Source organism: Diorhabda sublineata, chromosome 4, assembly GCF_026230105.1.
Source record: "Diorhabda sublineata isolate icDioSubl1.1 chromosome 4, icDioSubl1.1, whole genome shotgun sequence".
Lineage (NCBI taxonomy): Eukaryota > Metazoa > Arthropoda > Insecta > Coleoptera > Chrysomelidae > Diorhabda > Diorhabda sublineata.
The window spans coordinates 18,787,698-18,815,436 of record NC_079477.1 but is presented as its reverse complement, the minus strand read 5'-3'; the positions used below and the strand labels follow the sequence as shown (position 1 = coordinate 18,815,436).

The 27,739-nt window shown below is 30.9% G+C and overlaps 2 protein-coding genes across 4 annotated transcripts in view; one reads left to right on the top strand and one right to left on the bottom strand.

Moving 5' to 3' along the window:
- Nucleotides 1-61: 61 nt before the first annotated feature.
- On the top strand, nt 62-721 carry LOC130442523 (dynein light chain roadblock-type 2). Its single transcript, XM_056776689.1, has 3 exons — nt 62-224; nt 279-357; nt 412-721. Exons 1-3 carry the CDS (start codon nt 222-224, stop codon nt 621-623), a joined length of 294 nt encoding a protein of 97 aa, XP_056632667.1. The 5' UTR covers nt 62-221; the 3' UTR covers nt 624-721.
- A 7,989-nt stretch (nt 722-8,710) lies between these two features.
- LOC130442521 (zinc finger protein PLAG1-like) overlaps nt 8,711-27,739 on the bottom strand; it is a 77,499-nt gene continuing 58,470 nt past the window's right edge. For all 3 annotated transcript variants that reach the window (XM_056776687.1, XM_056776685.1, XM_056776686.1), the window contains exons 6-7: nt 26,135-26,413; nt 8,711-22,893 (exon numbers count right to left, since the gene is read on the bottom strand). In XM_056776687.1, coding sequence (XP_056632665.1) covers nt 22,640-22,893; nt 26,135-26,413 — 533 coding nt within the window. In that variant the 3' untranslated portion in view covers nt 8,711-22,639. The remainder of the gene's footprint in view (nt 22,894-26,134; nt 26,414-27,739) is intronic.

The window sequence follows — 27,739 nt, the reverse complement described above, 5'->3', positions numbered from 1 at the left end:
AACGCACGTCCATTTCGCACCGTTTGATTGTATCCTTAAGATTCTCAATCAGCTGATAGATGATCTATTTAATCGAGGGTCATAGTTTTCGAAATCTATAATATACTAGGAAAAAGAAGAAGATTCATTTTATGAGTCAACACTTGTATTGTCAAATTTGACATTTCGGTTTTTATTTTAATAAGTATATTTAGTATTCATTAAAAAACAATTTACCAAAAATGGTGAGTTTATCTATAGATTTATTCTTAAAAATACTAAATATGTTCTCATTTTAGGCACAAGAAGTAGAAGAAACTATGAAAAGAATACAATCCCACAAAGGAATTGTAGGAACTATAGTAGTGAATTCAGAAGGTAGAAAATTTATTCTAGAGTAAACTAAGTTAATTACTGATTATGTGATTTTAGGAGTTCCGATAAAAACAACTTTGGATAACACAACAACAGTTCAGTATGCAGGCTTAATAAGTTCATTGGCAGATAAAGCCAGAAGTGTAGTTAGAGATTTGGATCCATCAAATGACTTGACCTTTTTAAGAATTAGATCAAAAAAGCATGAAATAATGGTAGCTCCAGATAAAGAGTTTATTCTCATAGTGGTTCAAAATCCAACAGATTGATATTATAAAATCCTGTCTTTTAACTTAATGCAATTTACATGTTAAAAGTATGCTTTAATATTATGTTTTTATATCTGAATATATCCTTTTCAAAGTCTATGCTGGTCTTATTTATAAAAATAACTTTGATTTGAACATCATATGCAATTCAGCTGAATGTATATTGGATGGTAAAAGTGTCATCCAAATTTTATTAATGGTATTCGGGATCACCTTTGATGTTTTCCCTATATACAAGCATAAGATTATTAGTATGTTGATATTCTTTATGCTTAAGACAAGGATGCAGTTTAAACCAATATTATTTAAAATATTAATTCAGGAAGTTCTGAGTAGTTTAAGAACTAGAATTACAATAATGGGAATTGAGATAGAGGATAAGTGCCTAGCAACTCACAGGCGACCAAGTTGTTATAGCTTGCGACGAGGACAATGCAGATTATATGCTGAGAAAATCAGATGACAAATATGTAAAATGGGGTTTGAACATGAATATGTCAAAAACAGAATATCTGCCAGTAGGAATCAACAAGGAGTTCCAAAATATATTGGGTTAGACGATGTAGACAATTCAAATACATAGAAAGCATAATTTCAGAAGATGGAACAACAAAAGATATAAGAAATAAAATGCAACAAGGAAAAACAGCTGTAAATACTAAACCCATTGCTTTGATCAGAAAAAATTAACATTAAAACAAAAATGACAATATACAAAGCCATAGTGGAGATAGTGCCTGATATCCAGAACAGGGTATATACGAAATGAAGATATAAATAACTGTTCTGGTACGGACATGTGATGGTCTTGATTTTAGGTCTCTTCTATTATAAAATTAGTATTTTTGATAATTTTGACATTTGGACTATTAGGACTATATATATATATATATATATATATATATATATATATATATATATATATATATATATATATATAATATATATATATATATATATATATATATATATATATATATATATATATATATATATATATATTATATATATATATGTTTGGGAGTTGGCAAGAAACATTGTCTGATCACAATTACATCTTTTTTGAGATACCGTCTTTAGAAACACAAAAAGTAGCTCCTGAAAAAATTATTAAAGGATGGAAAATAGAAGAAAACAAAATCCAATACTTCATATCTGAGATAAAACAAAAAATACGAGAAGAAACAGGCACCCTAAACCCTCAAGGTCTCATGGCGGCTATTAAAAAGGCTTGTCAACGCACATTTCAGCCCACATACAACTATAGTGGAAAGAAAAAACCAGTATACTGGTGGTCATCACAGATCAGTGAGGCCAGAAAAGAATGCCTTTGTAAAAAGAGATACATGACACGTGTAAACAGAAGAAGAAGAAGAAAGAGAGAAAGCAAGAGCCGAATATAAAGAAAAAAGAAATTACTTGAAAAAAATGATAAAAGACACGAAGAAACACTCCTGGAAAACTGTTATAGAGGAAGTTCAAAACGATGTTTGGGGAAAAGACTACCAAATAGTGACAAAAAGATTTCTACTAAGACCGAAAACAGAAATCTGACAGGATATCATACTTAAGGAAGCAAGTGGACTATTTCCAAAATATGAAATAACCACCTGGCCACATATTGACATGGTGAGGACGGATATAATACCATGGACACAGGAAGAGCTTGTAACGGCGGCAAATAAAATAAAACCAAAGAAGGCGGCTGGACCAGATAAGCTATCACCAGAGATAACTAAGTGTGTAGTGAAATACCTGCCAGAAAAGTGCCTCGATGTGATGAACAGACAACTGTATGCGGGGGAATTTCCCAAAATATGGAAAGTGGCGAAACTAGTGCTAATAGAAAAGCCCAAAAAAACGGACGATTTAAAAACGTCATACAGGCCACTATGTCTCCTGGACTGCATGGGAAAAATTCTTGAACACCTCGTCAAAAATAGATTACTTGCAGAAATAGAAGCAAGAGGAGGTTTTAGCAACTCTCAGTTTGGGTTTCAGAAAGGTATTTCCACTGTGGATGCACTAGCTAGAGTTCTAGAAATCGCAAAAGAAGCAAAACATGTGGCATGGGCAAACCGTAAGATATGCTTACTAGTAACGTTAGATGTAAGAAATGCATTCAACTCCGCACCATGGAGAGGAATAGCTGACAGCTTGAAAAAGCGAAACATATCGCCATATCTAATGCGCATGATCACAAGTTATCTAACGGACCGGACACTACTTGTAGGTAATACCATTATGGAAGTAACCTGCGGTGCCCCACAGGGCTCGGTACTTGGCCCTCTCCTTTGGAACTTATATTATGACGACTTGTTGCAACTGGATATGCCAAGTAGCGTAAAATTGGTGGCCTACGCTGACGATCTTGCAGTAGTAGTAACAGGAAAGATAAAGACACAGGTAGTAGTAGAAGCTAACATCGCTATACAAAGAATAGCTGAATGGATGCATTTGAAAAAACTTGATCTTGCACCTGAAAAAACAGAGGCGGTACTTTTGGGTGATCGAAAGGAAGCAAGAAGACTCACCATCGAAGTCTTGAATAACGAAATCACTACAAAACCGCAAATTAAATATTTGGGTGTAACCCTAGACACAGGTGCTACAATGAAAAAACATATTGAAATCGTCTGCAAGAAAGCAGAAGCATCTGCTTTGTCCCTAAGTAGAATAATGCCGCAAAAAAATGGGCCTACAGCAAGTAAACGAAAAATATTATGTGCAGTAACTCACTCGATTTTGTTATATGCGTCTCCCGTATGGTATGAAACGCTGAAATATACCAAATACAGGGATATTTGCCAAAAAGTGCAAAGAAAGTTAGCTTTGAGAGTATGTAGTGCTTTCCGCACAGTCTCCACAAACGCGCTGTTAGTGATTTCAGAAATAATACCTATAGAACTGCAGGCTGAGGAACGATACAAAACAAAAGGCAAACAAAGGAATGAGAAGATAGAGATACGTACTGAAACATTAAATCGGTGGCAGGACAAATGGGAACAAGCAGTAACTGGACAATGGACTAGAAGACTGATTCCAAATATTAGAACGTGGGTAAACAGAAAACATGGAGAGGTGAACTACTATCTTAGTCAAATGTTAACAGGACATGTCTGTTTTGAAGCATACTTCCACAGGTTTAAAATCAGTAATACAACGGAATGCACGTACTGTAGCCAAATGGATGACGCGGAACACACATTTTTCGTATGTGCAAAATGGAACCCACAGCGAATTGAAGTTGAACAATGTGTAGGAGAAACACTTACTCCAGATAATATTTTACACCATATGTTACAGGATGAAAAAAAATGGAACATAGTATCGGTTATGATCCAGAAAATAATAGAGACAAAAGAAGAAGATAGAAGTAAGCACAGATTAAAATAAGTGTAAGGCAACGCTCGGAATGCTGAAGTAATACTTAACGGTAGTTCCAGCACTCTTCTCAGCAGGTGAATCCACGTATGAGGGAGAAGGGTTTAGTCGGTCGGCAGTACAACAGCCAATAGCCAACCCGACACTATCTAGGCACAATATTGATCAGCCTAGATGAGAGCAGATTCCTAATCCCCTTATTAAATATATATATATATATATATATATATATATATATATATATATATATATATATATATATATATATATGAACGCGTTTTCTTATTGGGAATGTGGCAATGAAACACTAAAATAGACTAACTTTATTTAATATATATTCGAGCTTTAAAATACTTTCGTATTCATCGTCGGGATTGAAATTATGGTCAAGTACAAATAGAAAATATGTATAAAAATAATAAAATTTATTTACAATATATATATGAAATCTCAAAATGAGTTATTTACCATATTTTTTTCGTAAATCCGCCGTAAAAACGAAGATTTAAAAAAAATTATGGAAATCGGATGATTTTTCGATTTTCTAGAGCCAAAAAACGAGGGGACCGTGAAAGTATAAAATTACCTAATTAATTGAGATTTTTGATGGCTTAGAGTTATATAAATTCTTTTGTATAAATATTTGTTTGCAGTTGTTGCAGTTTTTCTGCGCCCTGATTTGGATAAATCTTTTACTGAACCAGTTTCGTTAAACTTTTTGATTAATTTACTGACAGTAGATCTTGTTATGGGTTTCGGTTAGGATATAAATTATTAAAGATATTAGGCATAGGGAACATTAGATGAAATATAATAAGTATTTCTTAAGGATTTGAAATTCAAATAACAAAGTTTTCCGGAATAAGGAAAGATTTGACTACAATGTAAATACCACCATAATACCGGCCCTTGTACACAAACATTTATAAAAATCGTACAAGCCGTTTCCGAGATAATTGAGGCATTCCATACATAAAACTCACTCTGTATATATAGCCTACCGATTACTCGTGGCGATGACGATACCTATAGTGAATTGCGAACCAGAGAGTTTGTTCTCAGAGAATAAAAAATGTACATCGCCCTGCAATGTTAGATGAGCGATTGTCGCCATTAACTAGGCTGTACATTAAAAATGAGTTATTACAGAATATGCATGTTGGTGAAAAAATTGAAAATTTTTCCACAACTAAATCGAGAAAGAAGTTTATTAAATAAAAATTTCATGTTTTATAAGTTCTTGATTTTAGATCTCTTCTGTTTCAAAATTAGTTTTTTTAAATAATTTTTAAAAGATTGATAAAAATTAACGTTGCGACTAATTTTAAGTCTTTAACAAAATATTTTTATATAGTTTATGAAATAAGATTTGAATTTATTATTACTTATAATTTATTTTTAATTTGAAACAATATATTACATTTAAAAGAGTTCAAGCCGATTTTGATTTCCTTAAGAGGATCCCGGTTTGATTTTAGCCCCAGGCCCCACTACTTCTTAATTCGACGCTGCTTGGGTCTCATATAAGAGAAGCATATTCTAGTTTTGGAAAAATGAATAAATTAAAAAGTGAAGGTACGGTATTAATTTCGGTAAACTGCCTAGAGTTACTCAGTATGAAACCGAGGTTCCTAAAGCCTCCACCTAGAATAATGTTAATATGCTCAACAAAGTTTAATTAACTATCAAATGTAATACCAAGATCTTTGATGTCGCAGACAATGTCATTTATAAATATTAAAAACAATAGTGGCCCAAGTACTCAGCCCTGAGGCACTCCAAAAGATGCGTTAATTTCTATGGAGTTGAAACCATTGTAAGTAACTGTGAGTTTTCTATCCGTGAGGTATGACATAAAAAAGTTGGTAAATGTATCAGTTAAACCAATGTTGGATAGCTTGGTCAGAAGAATGTCATGATCCAAGCGATCAAATGCTAATCGTGGAATTTCAACATTTTTTAATTTAGATTGGTCTTCGAATGTCTTGAATTTGCACTTTACAGTGGTTGCTAAGTTCTAGTAAATAACTTCTTTGAAGAAGAATATTGTTTGTTATTTTACCGCACTTTGTATTGCTCTGATATTATCGGGTAATATAACTATCCACTGATTTCTCTTCACTTTTCGAATTTGCGGTTGGGTTATCTTAGTTGGAATTTGGTGGTGTTTCTTGAATATTCGAGGAATTCAATTTCGCAAGGGAAGTTTTCTGGATTGGTTGGATATCTTCACAGAGGAACTCTTCTACTGATACTTCTTGGCATCTGGTATTCAAAAATGCATATTCGTGCTTAGAGGGTAGCAGGTATTTTGAATGCGGAATTATTGTTTTATAGGAATGGGAAGAGGGTGTAGGCAAAGAATAGATAATAGATAATAACTGTAATCGCTTAAGTTAACTATTGGTATCTCTAGAATGAATACCTTTTTGTCAATTCTGCTGTAGCTCTTAATTTTAATAGACTTCTCAAATAATATTCTATTTTCTAAAATTGGCTCGATTATTACAATTTCTGAAAGCAATTCAATTGGATCAGCTATGGAATTATGAAAGTCATTTAATTTACAGAAAATAACAGCAACTTCTATTTGTTTGAGTAGATCATAGATTAATTGAAAACTAGTGATAATTTGAAATACAATAGTTTGAATTGTAAAATAATCATATGTTTCTATCTCTTCCAGGGTAAGATTCTTATCATTTTCTGCATTTTTGTTATAGGGGCGTTAAGAATTAATAATTGATTATCGGCGAGTACTTGGGAATTTCTCTCAAACTTATCAATTTATTTTTGTAGTAAGGTGATTTGTTTTTTAAGTAACGTTTTGAATTTGTTTTGATTAGTTGAAAGAAGTAATATCACATCGTCATATCTTTTCGTATCGTTTTGATCGAGGTTTCCAGTTATAAATCTAATAGCAGACCCAATTTCCTCAAAAAGAGAGGTTTACGCTATATTAATTATGTGACAGGAATTTCATTTGGAACCCATAATATTCCGGCTTATGTATAAATGAATTTTTAATGTTTTTGTATTGATTTTGAAGTAGTATGAACTCATTTATATTTGTAGTAGATTTGTATCAATGTTCAATGGTCGCTTTTAATTTGTGCGTTACCCTTGTATAACGGTAGGATTTCAGGATTGTTATTTAGGTTGTGGAATTTTGGGAAGTTTGATTGGGTGCTGGCGAACCTGATGAGGAACCTACAATTACAGGAGGCTTAGTTCTTTCAAATGTACAATTTATATTTTGTTTTTATTTGACCGTCTAGTAATTTCGACACGATTTCTAGATAATTTTGTGGTTATTTCGCGAAGATCTAGGAAAACTTTGTCTTTTTTATTTCGCCGTCTAGGGTTTTGATTATAAATAATTTGGCTTAACTTACATTCAGGGTTATCGTCACCTTGTTCGTTACGTTTTGTATTTACTTTTCTTCTTTTTGTCAGTCAGAGTTTTACTTATCTATGCATACATATGTTTTAGTTTTTCTTTGTGCTTTTCAGCGTAGTCATTATACATCGAATGTGAGTGCAATATTTCGTTAGGGCTTCGTGTGTCAATGTGTCCGAAAGTAAGTTCAAATGGTGTTGAGTTGTGTATAGTATTATTATAGCCTAGTATAGCATAGTCCATTAAATTGTTTTCATCATCTGGATGAATTTCTGTTGAAACAGTAAGCTATATACATATATTTTTGTTTATGTTCCTTTTATTCTATGATTATGTTAAAAAAGAAGATTTTTTTTATCGATGATACTTTTCATAACCTGCGTATTGTATTATAAAGGTTGGCCTACCACGTGTAATTTCTCTTATAATTTAAATAAAGTACATACATAAATAAAGTATTTGGATGTAAATCACGACAATTTCTTTAAGTATGGGTAATTGTTCGATCAGCGCGCAGCGTCGAATGTAAACGTTCAGCTATTGAGTTAGAGTCATGAAGTGCTGGGGTCATGAAGTGTACGTTATTTTTATGGAGGGCCAGTATATCTTTTACTGTTTGATTATTAAATTCGGTTCCTTTGTCTAGAACTAGAGTTTGTGGAACACCGAAAGCTGTAAAATATTTAATTAAAGCTTTACTAATGATAACAGCGGCCTTGCATTAGTAGCGGTTTCTGTTAACATAAGCGGTTCATAAGGGGTTTTTCTAGCATATTTAAATCTTTAACAAATGTTATAGGCATTACTAAAATTAGTTACTGTTGAATTTAAATTTTTCCAATAATAATTTCTTTTCAAGTGTTCTACAGTTACGTTTATTCCCATATGGCTGGTTTTACCTTCGTGGTAGTTCCTTATTAAAATTAATTGTTCTTCCACGTTATTCGTATTTACTTGTTTAATACACTTTATTAATTTGGGTCTGGTTTAATTAAAATATTGTGTATATACATTATAGAATTCTTTATAAAGCTTATCTTTGTGGAAATAAATATGATAACAGGTTTTACTATCAGTATACTCTTTTAAAAATTTGGAAATAAATTGATTTGAATCATTTTCAGGAATTTTTATCCAAACAAACATTCATCTACATTTGATACAAAATTTTCTTTTAGAATTTTTTAATTCCCTTTTATGGCTTTTAGCATTCAAATTTTGTATAAAAATTGAGCTCCTTCTCCAAAATTGGATTAAGTTTATTTTTCATTAATTGAATGAAGAAAAATGAAACAAGTTTCGATATAAATAATACTATAATTTGTATAAAAATATAGTCTGTACATAATGTCTTTGAAATACTTAAATATTTTTATATACATAACTGTTGGTAAAATATAGTCAATTTTATATTACATCATATAAAAAATTTATTTTTTTCTTAAAAACTATGACTAGCTGATTGTACAGCATGAAATGTTGCAAAATGAGGTAGATTAATTATTACCGGAGTTACATCAAAGTACAAGAATCGCAAAAAAGAAGATGCAATTTAGAAGCTGCACTCACTCAAAAACAAAAAAGCTGTCTCATCAGAAGTTTCTGGGAGAGTTTCCTGAAATAATACTAAGGAGACATCTGTTGTGATTTTCACAAACTTATGGAAGAGCCTAGTTAACTTGATCTTCAGATTTAAAATTTATTGATGTTTTGAGATATTGTATAGTCAGGAAGGTCTTATGAACAAACACAATTCTGTCCGAATTTTTAGAATCATCTGTCTTGAGGTGTAGAAATTGAGTGATGAGACTCGCAACGAAGCGTGGAATATGGCAAGACTGGAAGCACGCATATAACGCCCCATAATGTCGTAAGAACACTAGCAAAGCTTCCTAATTAGCTTATAAACTAAAAAAATAATTTCATAGATTTACAAATAGGGGAGCACAAGTGATGAGGAAGCTGAATGCACTAAAAACGTCTCTAAATTGAGACAAGGAAATGGACAGAATACAGGAAACAAAAGATAAACCCTCACCATAGTGCGAGAGTTTTATATTACACTATATAAAAATAATTCTAACGGCAAGAGGTAAGAGCCGGTAGAACCATTTCTAGTGATTCAAACTCAGAGCTTAGAGTATCTGTCAGATGTTACTATATAAATAATAAACATTGAAATTAGTAATATGGAAAACAACAAGTCAACTGGCGATGACGGCGTGATTGTCGAGGCTATAAAGTGCGGAGGCACTTATGGCACCAAGGAATAATAGTGATAAACGGTTAAGGTCTAAAATGGATCTTTCTCATCCCCGAGAACAAAATAGGTTTAGGGTGCAACGATCATTTGCAAGTAATCAAAAACGTCAAATATGACACACAGTAAACTAACATAAATTATTGACATACTACAGAATAGACTATAGATATATAGCAATCATAAAACAACGATACGACAAAAGAATGTTTGAGACTTCATAAAAACATCAACGACTTTAATAAAGTGTCGACGATGTTTTCTCAGGGTTTAAATAGAGCCTAGAAAATAGGATTGAACATAAATAAATCGAAAAAATAATACATAATATTAAGTAAAACCCTATTTATAGATTGTGGGTAGTATTAAACAAGGGAAATTCCTGAGACACGATATCCGCATTGGCATAAGCAACTAGACCTGTAGAATATGCAGAAGGATAGATTTAACATGAGCCGCCTTTGGTTATCTCTATCATGTCTTCATATCCGAAATCCCTGTTTGTTTGAAGAGAAATATGTTCGAACAATGCATTCTACTGCTAATAACCCTGCTGAAACTCTAACCTTGACAAAAGCTACCATAAATAAAATCAATGAAATACAGTGAAGAATGCTAGGTTTAACGGACTAACTGACTTGAAATGGAGCTGGGCGGGTCATGTTGCCAGAAGAACACAATTGGTGGCGCAAAAGAATTATTGAATGGAAGATGCACAGTGGTACGCTGGTCTGACGATATTAAGAGGATGGTTCCCAGTTGGATGATAGTTGCTAGGGCCCGTAGTAAAGATTAAGGAAGTCCCATGTCCAACAGTGGTCCCGACTGGTTGTTTGATGGTTATGATGACTGAAAATAATTCTAGTTAAAATTGGTTCCACACAGGACAGGTACAATTTCATTTATAAAATTCAATTATTTGATTATCAATTTATATTTTCACGGATTTCACGCACGATAATAATCACAGCTTAAGGTCAAGTTTTTGCTAGCTTTATTGGACACTTCATCATTTCAATCTTTGTCGTATTTATCCATAACGTCAGAAATTTAGCAGAGCGCCAATATTTTTGAAGACCTCAATGAGAATGTACGTTTAAATAAAAACGCATTTCGTGAATTTTTTGATCAGCATTATTCTTATAGGTTCAGAATCGTAATTTCAGCAAATCTGGAATGCAGGAGATGTGAAAACGTCTGTGCATGCTTGCCCAGTTCATTCTGTAGATAACATTATTGTTGTTGCGATAGTGTAGAAGTCATTAACCTTGACTCGCCGTCGTACTCAATTGATCAAGAGCTGAAGCCTAGCGACTGTTTCAAGCATCGTTAATAATGATTGATTGAATATACAGAAGTGAAAATCATAGCGATGAGTTCCACTTTCACCTTAACGGAATCGTTGATAAGAAGAAATATCGTAATTGAGCAAATGACAATCAACGAGTAATTGTTTGTGTGCGGTTAATAGATTGGCGGCTTTAGTTCTTCGAAAATGGGGTCGGTCAAGAAGTTATCGTGAAATAACAATGGACTTAAAGACCAGTAATGGAGGATAAGGAGCTGGAGATAGGACAGTGCCACACTGCCAACGAAATAATGGCTCTTTTGAGTGGGAAATTAAATGGCAGTATTATCTAACATTGTAGTCGCCACGATAATGTGATATGACACCGTTGAACTTGAAAATATGAATTATCAAATAGAGTTACGCTAGCGATTCCGCGACGATTTGTTGTTCCACAAATAATTGTAATAGAATCTTCTATCATAGGTAATAAAATATATCATTCTTTGAAAACCTGTTCTATTTAAAATTAACATCGTGCATTATGGTTGGACCCTAAGACCTTCCTGAAAACATGGAATCTCAAGTTTTATATTTAGCTAAACTTGCATTAAAGTTGAGCTTAAATGTAATACCATGTATCTAACGAAAACCCTCAGGTACTATTAAATACGATAAAAATCTGATAACACTGAATTTACATACCTAATTCGAAATTAAATTTATTTATAATTTTATATAATTCGTAGTATCAGTTTTTCAGGACATTTCCAGAGTTTTGATAGACTCCGAAAATTTCTTTTCATTTTTACGACCTTGCATTCTGATTAATATCGGACATTCAACTACTTCCAAAATCGTAAGTTATAAATGGGAAATAGTAGATGGTTTTCAAAATTTCTATGGTTTGTACTTGATTACATTAAGTTATGAGTGTTTAATACAACTATAAATTAAAAATTAACAATTAACATCTATCAAAAGCTGAAACGTTCCCAAAATTTCTCATCTACGAAACTACCTTCCTTATTATATTACAATCACATATTCATTCCGTCCAAGAAATCTTGGCAATATTTCAAAATTTATGTATAATATATAAAGCTAACAATTATGTTTTTAGCACCAAAATATTTTTAGGTAAACGCTAATTTAACACAGTGTGGTGAAAGATTTTTCCATTTTAGTCTCAAAACCGGAAATATACAGAGTGATTTTAATATATACTTCTATCGTAAGCAGCACGCCATCGGACATATAGATTTTTCTGAAAAAAAAAATAAACTACTTCGAAGACAAAATTATGAGTTATTCACGATATGAAATTTTCATCAGAGTCTAACTTTAGATATGTGTAATATTTTTTATTATAGGGAATTTCTCCATTTTGCATAAAATATTTCAAAACAATTCTCCTTTGTTAATCCTACGTACTCGTTAGGCCTCGATCATAGTAGCTTTCAGTCGAACTTAATTTGTGGCATCGGACGAATTCAAATTTATTTGATTTTTCGGATGTTTCGGTTGAACTCGGATGAAATTTGCTTGCTAATATTAAAAATGATGGATGATGAACTTTCAATTAGTTCAATTTTTGAGAAAACCATGTTACTTATACAACCCTGAGCATTATTACGAATTGATATTAAAGTGTAGAAGAAGAAATTCATTTTGGATAATACGAATGTCGTAGCCGGATTTTATTTCAACAAAAGGCGAATCTGTCTCTTGGCTGCAAATTCAATGAATGAGATTCTTGAACAATGAACCTTATAAAATGTTCTATATTTCTTTAGATGATTCCAAATTCTACTTTTTGGATCTTTCACGTAAGAGAGGAAGACTAAACATGTATGGAAATATTAAATTCTTTCCATTGTACACCACCACTAAACCATTAACGGAAGAAAATCATGAAGACATTATGTCTTTACTATCATACATCTCTCCAATTTTCAGGAACATTTTAAAAATCTTAATAACGCGAAATCATAAAAATGGATTACTTTTTAAAAATAATTGATAAATGTGCATGAATTAATCTAAGTCAATTCAAGCTTTACAAAAACAGACAAAGATATTTTTGTGTGGATAAACATTTTTTAATTTATTCAATAATAATTAATTGTATATTCATTGAATATCTTGAAACAAGAAATATATGACTTTCATAAATAGGGGCATATATCATCATTTTGATGAAACGAATAATGAAGCACACACCCATAAACAAGATTTGCCATATACAAGGAATCACATTTGCAATTAAGAAAATTAAATTATTAATAAAAATGCTATTATTAAAATTAATTCAAATACATAAGATATTTTATGTCAGAGGTATTCTTTACTAATTCAAACATATTTTGGGTTACAGGTAACATGTAAATTTTTATGGAATCTTAATATAAATAAAATGTCATAAATTAAAAATAATTTCATAATCACCCTGTATACATCGTCTCACCAAGACTTACTTATTAAATTAATAGATTATTTATTCTATCTTTTGTCGGATTTTGATGATAGTCGAACCATAAATTCACGAGAATCTCCCGTCGAAAATAACATATGACATATCTCAATTTTACGTTTCCGATTTGCACATAATTGGAATCAATAATATGAGCTTTATGTTCTCTTTAATAGTTTAGAAATATCCGACCAAAATATTCCTTTTGTAGGTATCAAGAATGCTACTTGCAAGTATATCGCGGCTGATTCTTTTCATTGTATCTAGCATTAACTGATCAGTTTCCATTTCCTCATTAATTTCTAAATTAACATTCAGATATACAATATGGAAAATAATTTAATTAAGGATATAGCTATAGCTATAACCTTAACGGTTATGAAAGGAAGATAGTAGAAAGTTAATCAATCGTCACAGGTTGAATCTGTTTGTGAGATCACAATTTTCCAAAATAAAAATTTAAAAGAGGACAAAAACCAAGTATCGTTCAATAAAATAAAAGCATTAAAAATATTGTTATTAGAGTAGATTTGAAATTAGTTTACAAATCCAACAATACTCAGGTATGCATCTGGTCACTTACACTCTTTTTCCTTCACATCAACAATATACTCGACAAAAATGCAAACTCGATTTATAGCTAGCAATTAACTCGGCTAACATCCAAATCCGTAGGCAGCAACGAATCTCTACCATCAATACTGACCTTGAAACCTTCTTTTGTGGGATAGCTCTAATGCAGGAAAGATCCAGACTGCTGTTTTTACAAAAAAGGTTTGCCCTACGGCTCAGGATTTGGTCCCTTCAAACCTGTGGAATCAGTTACCACGGCACGACGTTCCCGAACACTACAACCTACAGTTTAAGATCAATATTCACTTGCACCTCCACACGGCAGGCACCACTCGAACTACTCGGGTGTAATAGGGTTTACCCTCTTGTCTGCCTACACTGAGAACTGGATACTAACGAAATCTGATGTAGCCTATCTTCGTACTTTAAGCGAAATATTCTACTCTAGAAGGTATCCAATGTAAATAATTGTTGGAGACAACGATACAATTTTGAAATATATAAATGTTACAAAGATCTTGACGTCATGAAGTTTATTAAAATTGACACATTAAACTGGGTGGCAAATATTGAGCGAAGAAACGAGTAAAAAAGGTCTTTATGTCAAAATCTCTAAAAGAGCGAGGAAGAGGACGATAAAAGTCAAGGTGGATAGCAAGTGTTGAAAGGAATTTTGCAGTGGAAAGGTTAAGCACAGGGAAACTGATGTCACTAGGAGAAAAGCGTTGATCCAACCTGACCTGTCAAGCTATTGATGATGATTGTTAATTAAATCCTATAGAATCAATTGGGACGCAAATGTAGAAGCATAATTTTTAATGGTGTAAGAAGTCATTTAAACAGTTACTACTGGAAAATGGAGGAAGCACATCAATTGGGTTTTGTACGAAGAGTGAAAACTGTGAGGTGAGTTTATATGTTTGAATCCACTATCAAATTTTTGAAAGCATTTGTGAATTAATACGAAACACACTACTAAACCGAAAGTAAAAGCCTGTCAGACAGTGTAATTGTGAGTTTTGGTGTAGTGGTTATAGTAAACAGTTAGTGTTAGGTTTGATTTTTCTATTTTGCATAATTGATTATTGATTTTCAGGGCATGAAGAGATTTTTAATAAAAATAATCTATTTTGTGAATTGAAACTTTTCGTAAGTCCTTAATCTACAAAAATATAGTTCTTAATTTGTAAAAATATTTAAATTTGATGATTTTGGTTATTTTTTAACACTCTCACAAATTAATACGCACGCTGTTCATGAGAGAAGAAGTTGAATTCTTATTTATTTATGGTTTCACTAGTTCCAGTTATGACATTTAACTTTCCTTGAAATCTACCAATTACTAAAATACTATTAAGTGAAAAAGTCGAATATATAAATCAATATAAATCACATATTAAATATATTTGGAAAATAAACAAAATAATCTAATGTACTTTATATTGAATAGACAGTGTGAAAAATGAAAATGTTTTCATTATTATTAATTTCAAGCACCACTTGTAATTTCAATGAGTAGAAGAAAAAAATTGTTGTTCATCATCACTTTCAGAAATGTAACTAAAGTAACTGTATTTGGTAAATAATTTATTTCTAATATATGGAAAGTTAAAGTACCTCATGTTATTTCGATTAACGCGACTTTACAGAATAAATCAATCTTGGTGAAACTGTAACGTAAATAATTCCAACAAAAATTGATTAAAATATCTTACATGTGAAAATCGATATGTAATAAAAAATACTGCAATAAGGTTCATTCAATAACAAAATATATAATAGGCAGTGTTCAACAATCAATAGAGCAATTTAAAACAGCAACAGACATGAAGAATGTACAATTTTTAAAAAACATATTCCTTAAAATAATAATTAGGCGAAACCAAAACTTTTATTTAGCTTATGTTACAAACGAGAGAAGTACATAAAAGACTCAAAATAAGTCTTGGTGTTATTGTGTTAATTATGATTTTTGATATAAATTGGTGAAATTCTCTAGTTTCCCTTGGAAGCCTCGACTAATTCACTGTTTTCAACATTTGCAAGAATGTTACAAATATTTGGATGAAAGAAACAAATACTACAATAATTGCAATTTCAATTAACAGAAAAAAGTGATAATAATAATTTTATTTTTACCCGTTGAAAGATGAAGTTGATATTTCATATATGGCCGTAGAAAAATATGTCTTTTTTTTCAATTGTATGAATTACTATCCATTACAATCCAATAACATGGCGGACGTTTAAATAACCAAGTTCAGATTGTGAAAGTAAACAATTTTACTTCAGCTAATGAAAATGATAAGTTATATATCGAAACCTATTTTCCGATATTTCTGCTATATCTTGATCCCAGGTTTTTACTTAGGTCTAAATCTTTTCCGTTTGTTTATTGATCATGCTTCCTGTATATCTCTAATTTATCTCTCTTGTCACTGTAGGCATGTATCCAATGTTAGCTTATTGGTTTCTATCCATTTCAACTGTTTTATTCACATTGTTTTTCTTTTTCTAGGTTCTTTATAGTTTTATAAAATAGCTTTAGTGTTGCTTTTGAAGCTTCCTCCATTTTCCGCCCAAACTCCTCCCATGGCACTATTTATCTAGCTCATTTACATGTTCTTTCTTTTTTACATTTTCATCGATATTCTACAGTTTCCATTGTCAAATACTTCTCAATTTCAATTTATCCAAATACTTCTCAATTTCAATTTATTCTATCCACCATTTTGTTTTCTGTTTCTGTCGATGATTGTATTACCACATATACTTTCAGCTGTCATTATGATGATATTTTCAGTTATTCGTCATAATTTCTGCTTCCTCTTCTAGAGTGTTATTTCTTGCATTCATTCTCATCATATCCTTGGATTTCTTTGTGGTTGTCTCCTGTAGTAGTTTATAATTTTCTATTAATTTTTATCGATTTCTGAATTTTTATTTTATGTTCCGCTTCTAGTTTGCCTTGATTTTTAGTTTTGTTGTGACTAGGTAGTGATCAATACTTATCCATGATCCATTCTCCCTTTTTTGTTCTTACATCTAAATTTTCTTGATCTTTTTGAAGAATTTGTTTATTATTATCAAATTATTTACTTTATAAGTGACTTAATTTGTTTCCTTTGTTATTTGTCACCTTTTGAAGTGATGTTCATCGACTTTTTTGTTGATGTCAACATACTAAAGGCTCGCAACAGCAAGGAGAGGATTGTAACTGCTGATTAGTTTCGCCGTTTTTACGTTTCTTCGGAGTGGCGTAACAGCCACTAAGTTTCTAAAGCGAACTGACAGAAAGGTTGATAAACATTACTTTCTTCGGAGGAGATATAATCCAATATTCGTCGCGGATTGTCCAGGAAAGTAGTTGTTTGAGGAACGGCAAACTATAATTTCGAATTATTGCATTTTGAGTTAATCCTGGTGTTTACAATTTGAAATTATCTTTGACAAGGTCATTAGAATAAGAATAAAAACAGTACTTTAACAGTACTTTCTAATGTACAAAAGTATAAAGCAATGGGACAGTTTAAGCCTATTATTTCTTATAATAAACATGGATAAGAAAGTCAAGAGTATAAAAACATCTGGATACACAAATTGAATATAAAAATTGAGTATAGTCTACAAAAATAGAACAAACTGAAATGGAACAAATAAAACATTATACACGAAAATCAAAATATAAAGAAATGACATGGACAGCTTAAAAAGCAAGTGAATAGTAGTGGAATTAAAACCCCTGAGAAGAATAGCAGGGAAAACTAGAATTAAATCAAAGAAATTAGAATAGTAACAAAACAAGGCTACAAAAATAGAACAATCTGAAATGGAACAAATAAAACATACAAGAAAATCAAAATATAAAGAAATGACATGGACAGCTTAGAAAGCAAATGAATCGTAGAGGAATTAAAACCCATGAGAAAACTAGCAAGGAAAACTACATGTGACAAGAATTAAATCAAAGAAATTAGAATAGTAACAAAACAAGAACCTAGAATAAAATTTGCAACATACGGCTGAAATGCTATGAACATATGAATTAAGGAACTGAGAAAAAGAAGACAGTGGAAGAATTGAGAATAAGAGGGATCGAAATCTTCATTTGACACTTGAAAAGGTAAAAGAAAATTACACAAAAACCAATACTATTATTGGATATACAGAGCAGATTGTTCAAAATTTATGCTAATAAAAAAATTATTGCAAACTTGGATTTTTTGTCATGAGTTGAGCTCAACAGAAAAATCACCATTGTGGTCTAAAATGACTGAAAAATAACAATTATGGCTCTAATTTTGCAGCCTGTTTAAAATTTTAGATAAAATAGTTTCATTAAATGAGCTGTAAATTATTATTTTGGCTTTCAAATGTTCATATTGGGATTTGACTAGAAAATAATGTTTCGCCTTTTTAAACAAAAATCATCATTGTGGTCTAAAATGACTGAAAAATAACAATTATGGCTCTAATTTTGCAGCTTGTTTAAAAGTTTAGATAAAATAGTTTCATTAAATGAGCTGTAAATTATTATTTTGGCTTTCAAATTTTCATTTTGGGATTTGACTAGAAAATAATCTTTCACCTTTTTAAACAATATGTGTTTCGTTCATTATTATTTTACTGAATATGAATATATTATAATAAAATAATTCGTCTACGACTTGGTCAATTTATATTTCATACTAATAAAATTGAGTAAATAATTAAAAGATTAAAATTGTAAACAATTTTTCATAGATATTGAAAAAATCTTAATTTTTTGTTTAATACATTTCAAGGATTTTTTTCCAAACATCTAATTATTGTACTAATATAAAGCGTTTAAAAGTTACCAACCAATTTGCACAGATGAATATAATGACTTACATATTCATTATATTCATGGTATGTAATTTTGTTGTTTCAAAAATATTGAATTATTTGTTAGCATCTTGAGAAAAGATATGAAGAAATAAAATTTGTAGCCACACCACTTTCGGGGTATTCATTTAGCGAACGACACTTTGAGGTTTTATTTTAAAACCATTATTGTGATTGTGGAATTTGAACCAGAATTTTTCTCTTTACAATGTTTTTTAGTCATTAAATGTTTTGATTCAAAGTCACATATGTAGTATCATACATCTCGTTAATAGTTTAAATGCCCAGTGGAAAATAGAGTTGTACTTTTGCAGAAAAATTTGTATTTAATGACTAATAGAGCCATTAGATATCATAGTTCAAGTTGCTCAAGTGAAAAATATAGCCTTATTAATATATCAAGTTATCAAATTAAGACAAGTAGCTTCTGTTAGATATCTTCTTTGCTTTCGAAATATAATCTAATTACTTTGAACAATGATACAGATCAAACTTACTTATTTTGGATCTATTTTTAAAATTTAATTTTTGATGTTATTAAATTGTAACATTGTTTAAATTTTATAAATACAAACTTCACGTGCAGCTGGCCTCATTTGAAAAAGGAATGGCTAGAAATTATTTGTTTAGATCTTTCAACAACTTGAAAAAATAATAAAAAATGAGACTTTCAACAGATGGGAATTTTCCAACCGCGAAAATGTTCTAAGGTTAGGTTTTTTTTTAAATTTCAGATCAAATATTAATTTTCGAATTAAATCTCATTATTAGAAAGTCTATCATTGGCCTTTGATTTCAAGTTTTATAGTTTTTTACAGTAGAGAATTTGGTAGAAGCATTATATATTTTATTAGGAATTTTTTGAAATTGTCGCACATTGAAAAACTAATCAAAATCTAACTGAAATTATTTGTATCAGAGGACAGAAGACCCAATGCAGCTTTTTTTCATATATTGAAGTTTTGACCAAAATTCCAAGTTTACTTTGATATATTCGATCTTTTAACAAATTCCGATAAAAAAATTTTACAGTATATGTAAATTAAATTCGTTACCATCAACCTAAATAAAAACCATACTTTTAATAATTTTTTAGCAATCTCTCTCCTGTAAATAATAAAATTTTTTTGTAGGTTAACAAAGGCCAATTAACAAATATTTATAAAAACAAATGAAATAAAAAGTAAAAAAAAATAAATTCAAAATATTATTTCATTAATGCCAGTTCGAACTCAATAAATGTACTAATAAATGATTGTTTGACATAAATACATAAATACTTCATGTCAGACCATATCCAGAAAACACAAATTGTCTGCCTTCGTTTCGCTATAATTCAATGGAGCGTCAAAGAGGTAATGGTCGCCAATATACGTGTCGACATTATGGACGCGGTAGTTACACGTGAGAATCGTAAACTGGCCTATTCACAATATAGTCAACAATTCCTGAATGGGTCTCCATACTGGTTTTAACAATTCACGAAGAAAGTAGTTTCTTACTTGTTTGAAATATGACGATAAATATGACGAATATGACGATTATTGTTGGAGCAGTGAGAAAGAGTTAATCCGCCTGGGAACTTTAATTATTATTAGATTATAGATCTACAAAAATAGTTTGCATTGGAGTGTATCCAAATTTTAACAATAGGCTAATAAACCCATTTCTACACACTTCTAAATCATGTAAAATGCGCCAATTAAAAAGTTATTTAGATGAATACAGTATTGAATCGTATCAATGTAGACGTTCACGATAGTGCAAATAAACTTTTTGATTTTTGTAAAATATTTAACCTGGTACGTATCTACCAGATTAACAGAAGCAACAAGATTTCACCACTACTAACTCGGGGTATTAATGTACATCAATGAAATTTAAACATTATCTCCGACTTAAGAATGTTTGAAGATGCGGAATGCTTGGTGGAAAATTATTATTCCAGTGGTTTATAAAACAATGCTTACTTCTAGAAAGCTTTGGTTTCATAAGCTAGTATGGAATAAAACCTCATAAAAAATGTTGGTTTACTCATATTGTATTCGCCAAGGCTTAAACTTTCCTAAAATTTCATGTGGCAGCAAATATATTACACGGAAAAACAAATGAAGGAGATAATTTTGAAGGATTTATATGGAATTATAGTACTCCAGATAATACGGTTTAGGCCTCAGAATGTGAGGGTGATTTTAAAAATGAAATACTGAAGTTGGTTATAAACTCGTACATTCTGTACAAACTGTCCATAATCTTAATGTACAAAAAGCAACCATTAATTCAGATCTAAATCGACTGATACCTTTTGCAGTAAAAAGAAGCGCTAATAATAATATAAATAATAAACAAAAATGAATAAAAATCATTAATATGTGTATTATTAGTACAAAAAAAATACTTCACAACAATATTAAATATATTATTTCTTTTTTTTTTATTATATATTTGGTTGTTGGATAATTAAAATAATAAGCACATATGAAGTGTGTTCTTTACTTTTCCTTCTGAAATTGTATCACTGATTTCCTAAAAGTACTTTGGGATAATATATTACCTGGACAAAAAAAGAGAAGATTCTATAAAATTTACAGAAAAATGTCTAATAGTTGGTTACATAACAATAATTGAATAATTAGAAATAAATAAATAAAACAGCTCCGTAGAATTTTGCCACCAACCATATTTGATGTTTATGTATAATATACTGATTCAACTTTGTTTATATAAATCATAAAACAAAAAATGGACAATGCAAAAAAAAAAATAATTTTTAGATGTAGACATAAGAGAAAAATCCACTTCAACTTATCTAAATTATACAATGAAATGTATAAATGAGTAATTTATTTATAAGTTATAGGTCAGGTCTAGAAGTAGGCGAATTCTTGAAAATGATTCTCATCTGTAAATATTTATGGTTTCATTAGAGTTATAAATAAAAAGAAATGAAAATGTTATGGTAAGCTATTGAACAAATATTTCATGATATCATTTTCATGTCAATTAGGCACCATCCACAATCACAAATTCCATATTGACCTCCAAATTGGATCAGTACGTAAATTAGTCTCCTTGTTCCCCAATATTTATTTAGAAAAGTAGCTCTTCTGGCCTTCTCCAAATTACTTGCGTAACTTTGGTAAGAAATGTAAATAAATGAGAGAATATAATTTTCATCGATTTGAATGTGAAGAAATATTATTGATAATATTGAACGTTGTTAAAAAACAAACCAAATAGAATCATGATTCGAAATTCATAATGCAGAGTATACAGATTTATTTCTCATTGTAGGATTGTCAATAGATTCCACATTTGTTATAAATCATATGGACACATGAAGTCCTAAAAATTTTGAACGAACCCTTTAATCGATGGGAAAAATATGATTTGATCGTCAACAATGGTTCATGAGTTTTTCTTCCGTCATTTGAGTGCCACCTACACATCACAGTACCACAATAGATGAGTTTACATAAGTTCCTACAATACTATTTAATAATCTGCAAGAAAAAAGAAACGATTTTCTCTTGAACTCCTAGTTTCTTATTATTTTTGTTCTAAATATAGCAGTGAGCTAGTGGAAATAATAACTATATGGTTTCGTTCTTGAAATGTGTAGGGTAATTTTCGCAGTAATTTTGTGGATATAGTCTCAACATGTGTCACCATATGTTCATAATCCAATCCTTGGATCATCACAATAAAAATGAATATTTCAAGTTTTGTTCGAATCTGACAATAATGAAACATTATTCTATGTTTTACGTGTTTATAGGGGAGGAGGTCCTGGAGGGGGTGACTGAAATGTCTGACTAAATCCAGGCAAAGGTAAGTTTTTGTCACCATCTGACTGTAGAAGTAGTAATTCGGCATTATTTAATACCACATCGTCTAAAACAGTTTGACTAGCATCTATATTTTCAGAGGTTAGTATCCCAGAAGTAGAAGGTGCGCTTCCTATGTCTTCCAAAATGGTACTACCTAAATCTTTTAATGGTTCGACATTTAATAAAGCCTCACTTTCTGAAAACAAGAAATAAATAAAAAATTGCATGATTACTTCCAAAACATATATGCAAATATTACAGTATTGGAAAATATGTTGCTCATAGGATTTCAATGTGAAATCGTTGCTAAGTTGGAATTTTTGGAACCGTTGGTGATATACATACCGAACCCACTGTTTACACTATCACTACACTAACAGTCATAATTACACTATCTGACACGCGTTTTGAAAACCAAGTTATCGTCTTCAGGGATTGAAGGTGAACTTGGTTATAGAAACGCGCGTCAGACAGTATAATTATGCCTGTTGGTGCAGTGGTAGTGTAAACAGTGTGTTCACTGGCGATTATTGTAAGCCTAACTGTTTCGTTGAATTCGCATCCCAGTTCATAAGACTATAGTAGAAAAGTGGGTGTGAGGATTTGTCGTTAGCTTGCTTCTGTTAACTTATTTTTAATTTATGGCATAAACTGATTTTTTGTAATTTAAAAAAAAATGTACACAATGAAAGAAGAGAAATTCCCTCCCCTCTCACATCAACAAATATTTAATTAATTAATACTTATGCAGATAGATCAGTTCATACACAACCCACTTATAATTATAATAAATGCGGAGTTCAAAATTATTTGGAAAATACTTTTAATAAAAGAACAATTTTTTTGGTAGGTGCGGTTGAGTGAACTCCTAGAACACCTCATTTATCTCCAAATGATTTTTTTAGATGATTCATGTCCAAATAATGTTTTTCTTTGTATTTCTGTAAAATAAAAGATTTCGCGACATGGCTTTAAATCTCTAGGGAAAAATAATCCAAATACTCGTATATGAGATATAATATTATCTCTGTAAAGCGGACATTGCTTATCTGAAAAAGGTGAATTAGTTTAGACTTTATTACAATAAAATTTTGTATGATACTCTTTTTCATTTTGGGTATCATTATAGTTTATTTTCAGAATTCCTCGTTTATTTTTTAAAATTTATTTTATTTCCAAAACCCAACAATTTTTTGAAGATTTGTTTTGATTAATTTTTTTGGCAATAGAACAGTCCTCTAATTAGCCTGATATTGTAACGGGTGGCAACTATGAACGACTGTGGGCCATATCTCAGGAAAAAATTATATTACAGCTTGTAAGGAAAAAAAATATAACAAAAGTGGCCCCGAAAAATACATGGAAATTCTTTTCAGAATTTTAGGTCTACCGCTAGAGGGCGTTTTTGAAAATATAAAATTAAAAAACCTAAATTTTTTAAAATTTACTCAATTAGTTGTCACTTTATATACTATAATCGAGTTTTTCAACAAATTCTGCTCATTTTTGATTTCACAAATTTTAGTCTATTTCTTCAGAGAAAAGATGGGGAAAAATGGAAACTTTGTTATGAAAAAGTGCCAGTAAGTTCGGTTCTGTTCGGCCGATTTTTATAAATTTCGGAAGAGTTTTTGTCTAGCAATACAAAATATATATGAATTCTAACCAATTAGCAATGTGAATGCTAGCGAGCGTCGTGGATTTTTCTTTAAACGTCTTCATATTGCATGTCGTATTCTTTCAATCATATAATTTCTTGTTGTGGGTCTATTGGTATAAACGAGATTTTTTATTCGGCCTCACAAATAAAAACTAAGCAAGTTAGGTCTGGAGATATGGGTGGCCAAATAGATAACTTCCATGTTCTATCCACCTATGAGGGTATGTTTGAACTAAAAAATGCTGAACATATTATATGGAATAATGTGCCGTTCAACTATCATGTTGTAAGAACATATCACGGAATGACTAAGTGTATGTCTTGCAAAAGAAGTGGCATTTTGTTTTTTAAAATGACAGGCAATACAAAGTATTTCATTGGCAGAAATTGAAACCGCTGTCCTATCCACCCGTCAGAAACTGATTACATCTATAGAAAATTATGGACGTCGAAATTTTTGAACACCTGGGGCGCCAAAGTATTTTTCCTTCTCAAAAAGGTTTTCTTGGTTTAATATTTTTTTCTTAAATGAAGTTAACAGTTTTTCAGTGCATTATAATTCAAATCATTAATTTACTTCTTAAACCGTGGGTAAGATGTTAATTTTTTAATAGATTAATTATAGTCTTTATCGAGTAATGTTCTTTACTTTATATCCTTTAATAAGATTGAGCTGACGTATACAAAACGTTGTGACACTATATCTTATCTTAAATTGAGGATACTTTTTTAAAATCTCTAGATAGTAATGGTTTGAACATATTGAACTGTCGTGGTCAATCGTAAATTTCACATATATCATTTTCTGACTTAAATATTGTAATAATAAAATTTTTCAATATTCAATTATTGTTTTTTCCGTCACAGAAAAAAAAATAGGTTTTATATACGGAAAAAATACTAGATTTGTACCTTTTTTGTCTATACAATTGACAATGCAACCTCAAGCTAAAATCTAGTTTTTTTCCTTGTATAATAAATAACTATTATTTATCTATTCAAAGTTTATAACTTATTCATATTTCATGATGATAAGTTGTTAATTATTAGATTTGATACATGGTTTATTTAATTATTTGTTCTCATGGATTAGTAATGTTAGGTTTACATTTAGATGACGTCATCTAGCGGCAATAAGATTATCATAAGAACAATTTAAATTACTGCATAAAGGCCAATGTAAGAACCTTCTATCCAGAATAAATTTCCAATTTCTGTTTGGGCAAACCACTCTAATAGACGTTTAAAGAAATATTCTCGCTGTTTACACATAGTTCGTGATAGAAAAAATACAAGAAGCAACGCCCTCTAGCATTCACATTGCTAACAAATTACTTTGAATTCATATATATTTTATATTGCTAGATAAAAGCTATTTCAAACAACATCGAGTTTATAAAAATCGGCTAAACAGAACCTAAAAAGTTTTCCTCTTTACCCCACTTCTTATTTGAATATATAGACTAAACCTCGTAAAACGAAAAATGCCCAGAATTTGATGCCACATTTTGCTTTTTTAATTTTATATTTTTGACTATACCCTCTAGTGAAATTCTAAAAATAATTTCCACGTGGTTCTCGGGACCATTCTTTTTTCGTTGAAGCCGTGATATAATTCGTTCCTGATATATAGCCGACGGCCATTCTTACTCACCCACCTGGTATGTAGAATTCTTGAAGGATGCATTATGGATCAACACATTTTTTTAGCATTTAAACAGATTTTTAGTTCTAAATAATTTCTAAATGAGAATACTAAAATAAAAAATATACCAACCTTCTAAAAATGGGGTAAGATCTCCTTCAATAAGTGGCAAACTTAATTCGGCGGGTCCGAAAGTTTCAGGAGCGTTTGAAAGGCTACTTTCTGAAAATTCCGATTTGATAGAAACATCCGAAGGTGGAATAGATTCTGTTGGTTCAGCTTTAATAGTAGCTGTAGTTACTGTATCTTCAGCTACGTATTTGGTGTTATGCGATTTTTTTATGTGCCTAACTAAGTGGTCTTTTCGGCCGAACCTTTGAGGACAAAATTGACACAGGAAATCCCGGTTGCCTATAAGAAATTGAGACAAAGTAAAACATTGAAACAAACTTTGCAAATATTCTAAAATCATTATGTACTGATTTATGTCATTTATATAACTATAGAAACTATTCGATTATCATAACTCCAAAGTAAAATCATAGAAACCATTCTTGGTACTCATATTCATATATACAGAGTGTTTCATTGATAATTGAAAATATCTTACGTATTGAATAATAACCTCTAATCTTCTAGCATCTTTTTAACCTCCTAACCTAGAAAACCTTTATTTCTTCCTTTTCAACCAAAGCCATTAGACGTACACGTATTTTGAAAAACTTTTGATAGTTATGCCATTATGACGAAAAGACTTGGAGTACAGTGTATTGATGTTTAGTGAGGAGAAGAAAAAGAAACAATCATTAAACTAAACAACAAATAAAACCTCACAAACACAGCGTAACCAGCAACAGACTACTCTCTACATTCCTTGCTACAACCAAAAGCGTATGATTTGAAACGGTTCATAAGGAATTATTATCAAACTTCACATCACGGTTTGAAAAAACGGGGTTCGTCGATAACTGTTTTGATACTTTCTTCAGTAAGTCGAAAAACCTGGCTTTCCAGTTGTGGATTTGTTACTGTTTTAGGTCTATCAATAATATTAAATGCCAGGTTCTTGTGAACCAAGAGGTGACATGGTTATTCAGATAGGTATACAAAAGTTGTGTGCAAAGTTTTAAGGTAAACAAAAAAGTCGCTTGCGGTCAGATCTGGTGAATAGGGTGGGTGGGCAACCTTTCTTCTTCTTCATGGATGGTCGATTTTTGCATTTGTTTCCCTTTATTTCATCAAGCAATGATACGTAATAATCTTATACAATTATCCATCGATGTAGAAAATCCGACTCATGTTGCTTGAGTCACGTCAACAAGGCTTGGGAAATGTTTCGGTCACGTTTGATTGCAGCTGTCCTTAATGTTACGGTAAATGTTAGCGGGTATTCTCCGTACAGAATCTAGCCTCTCTTCAATTTGCATGGGCATTAAAAAATTGAATTACAGCTCGATACTCAATATTTTCTATTTTCAGAAAAATCTTCACAGCGGCTCACTATTATGTCTGTCAAACAAAAATTAAGTGTTCAAAATGGCTGAAATTTTATTGGGAATATCTCAACGCATGCGCAAATATATTTCCCTACTTATATTGTAATATCTTCAGGTTAAGGTCGGAAACTTTTCAAACAACTCTTCGTACATACGTTAGCAATGGCTGTATCATATAAACAAGGATATCAATATTCTCAGACATAAAAGTTACTAGTACTAAAATTTCTTAGTTGTTATA

Coding starts and splice junctions, on each gene's coding strand:
- LOC130442523 (XM_056776689.1), top strand. Junction 358..411: donor TATAGTAGTGAATTCAGAAG/GTAGAAAATTTA, acceptor ATGTGATTTTAG/GAGTTCCGATAAAAACAACT.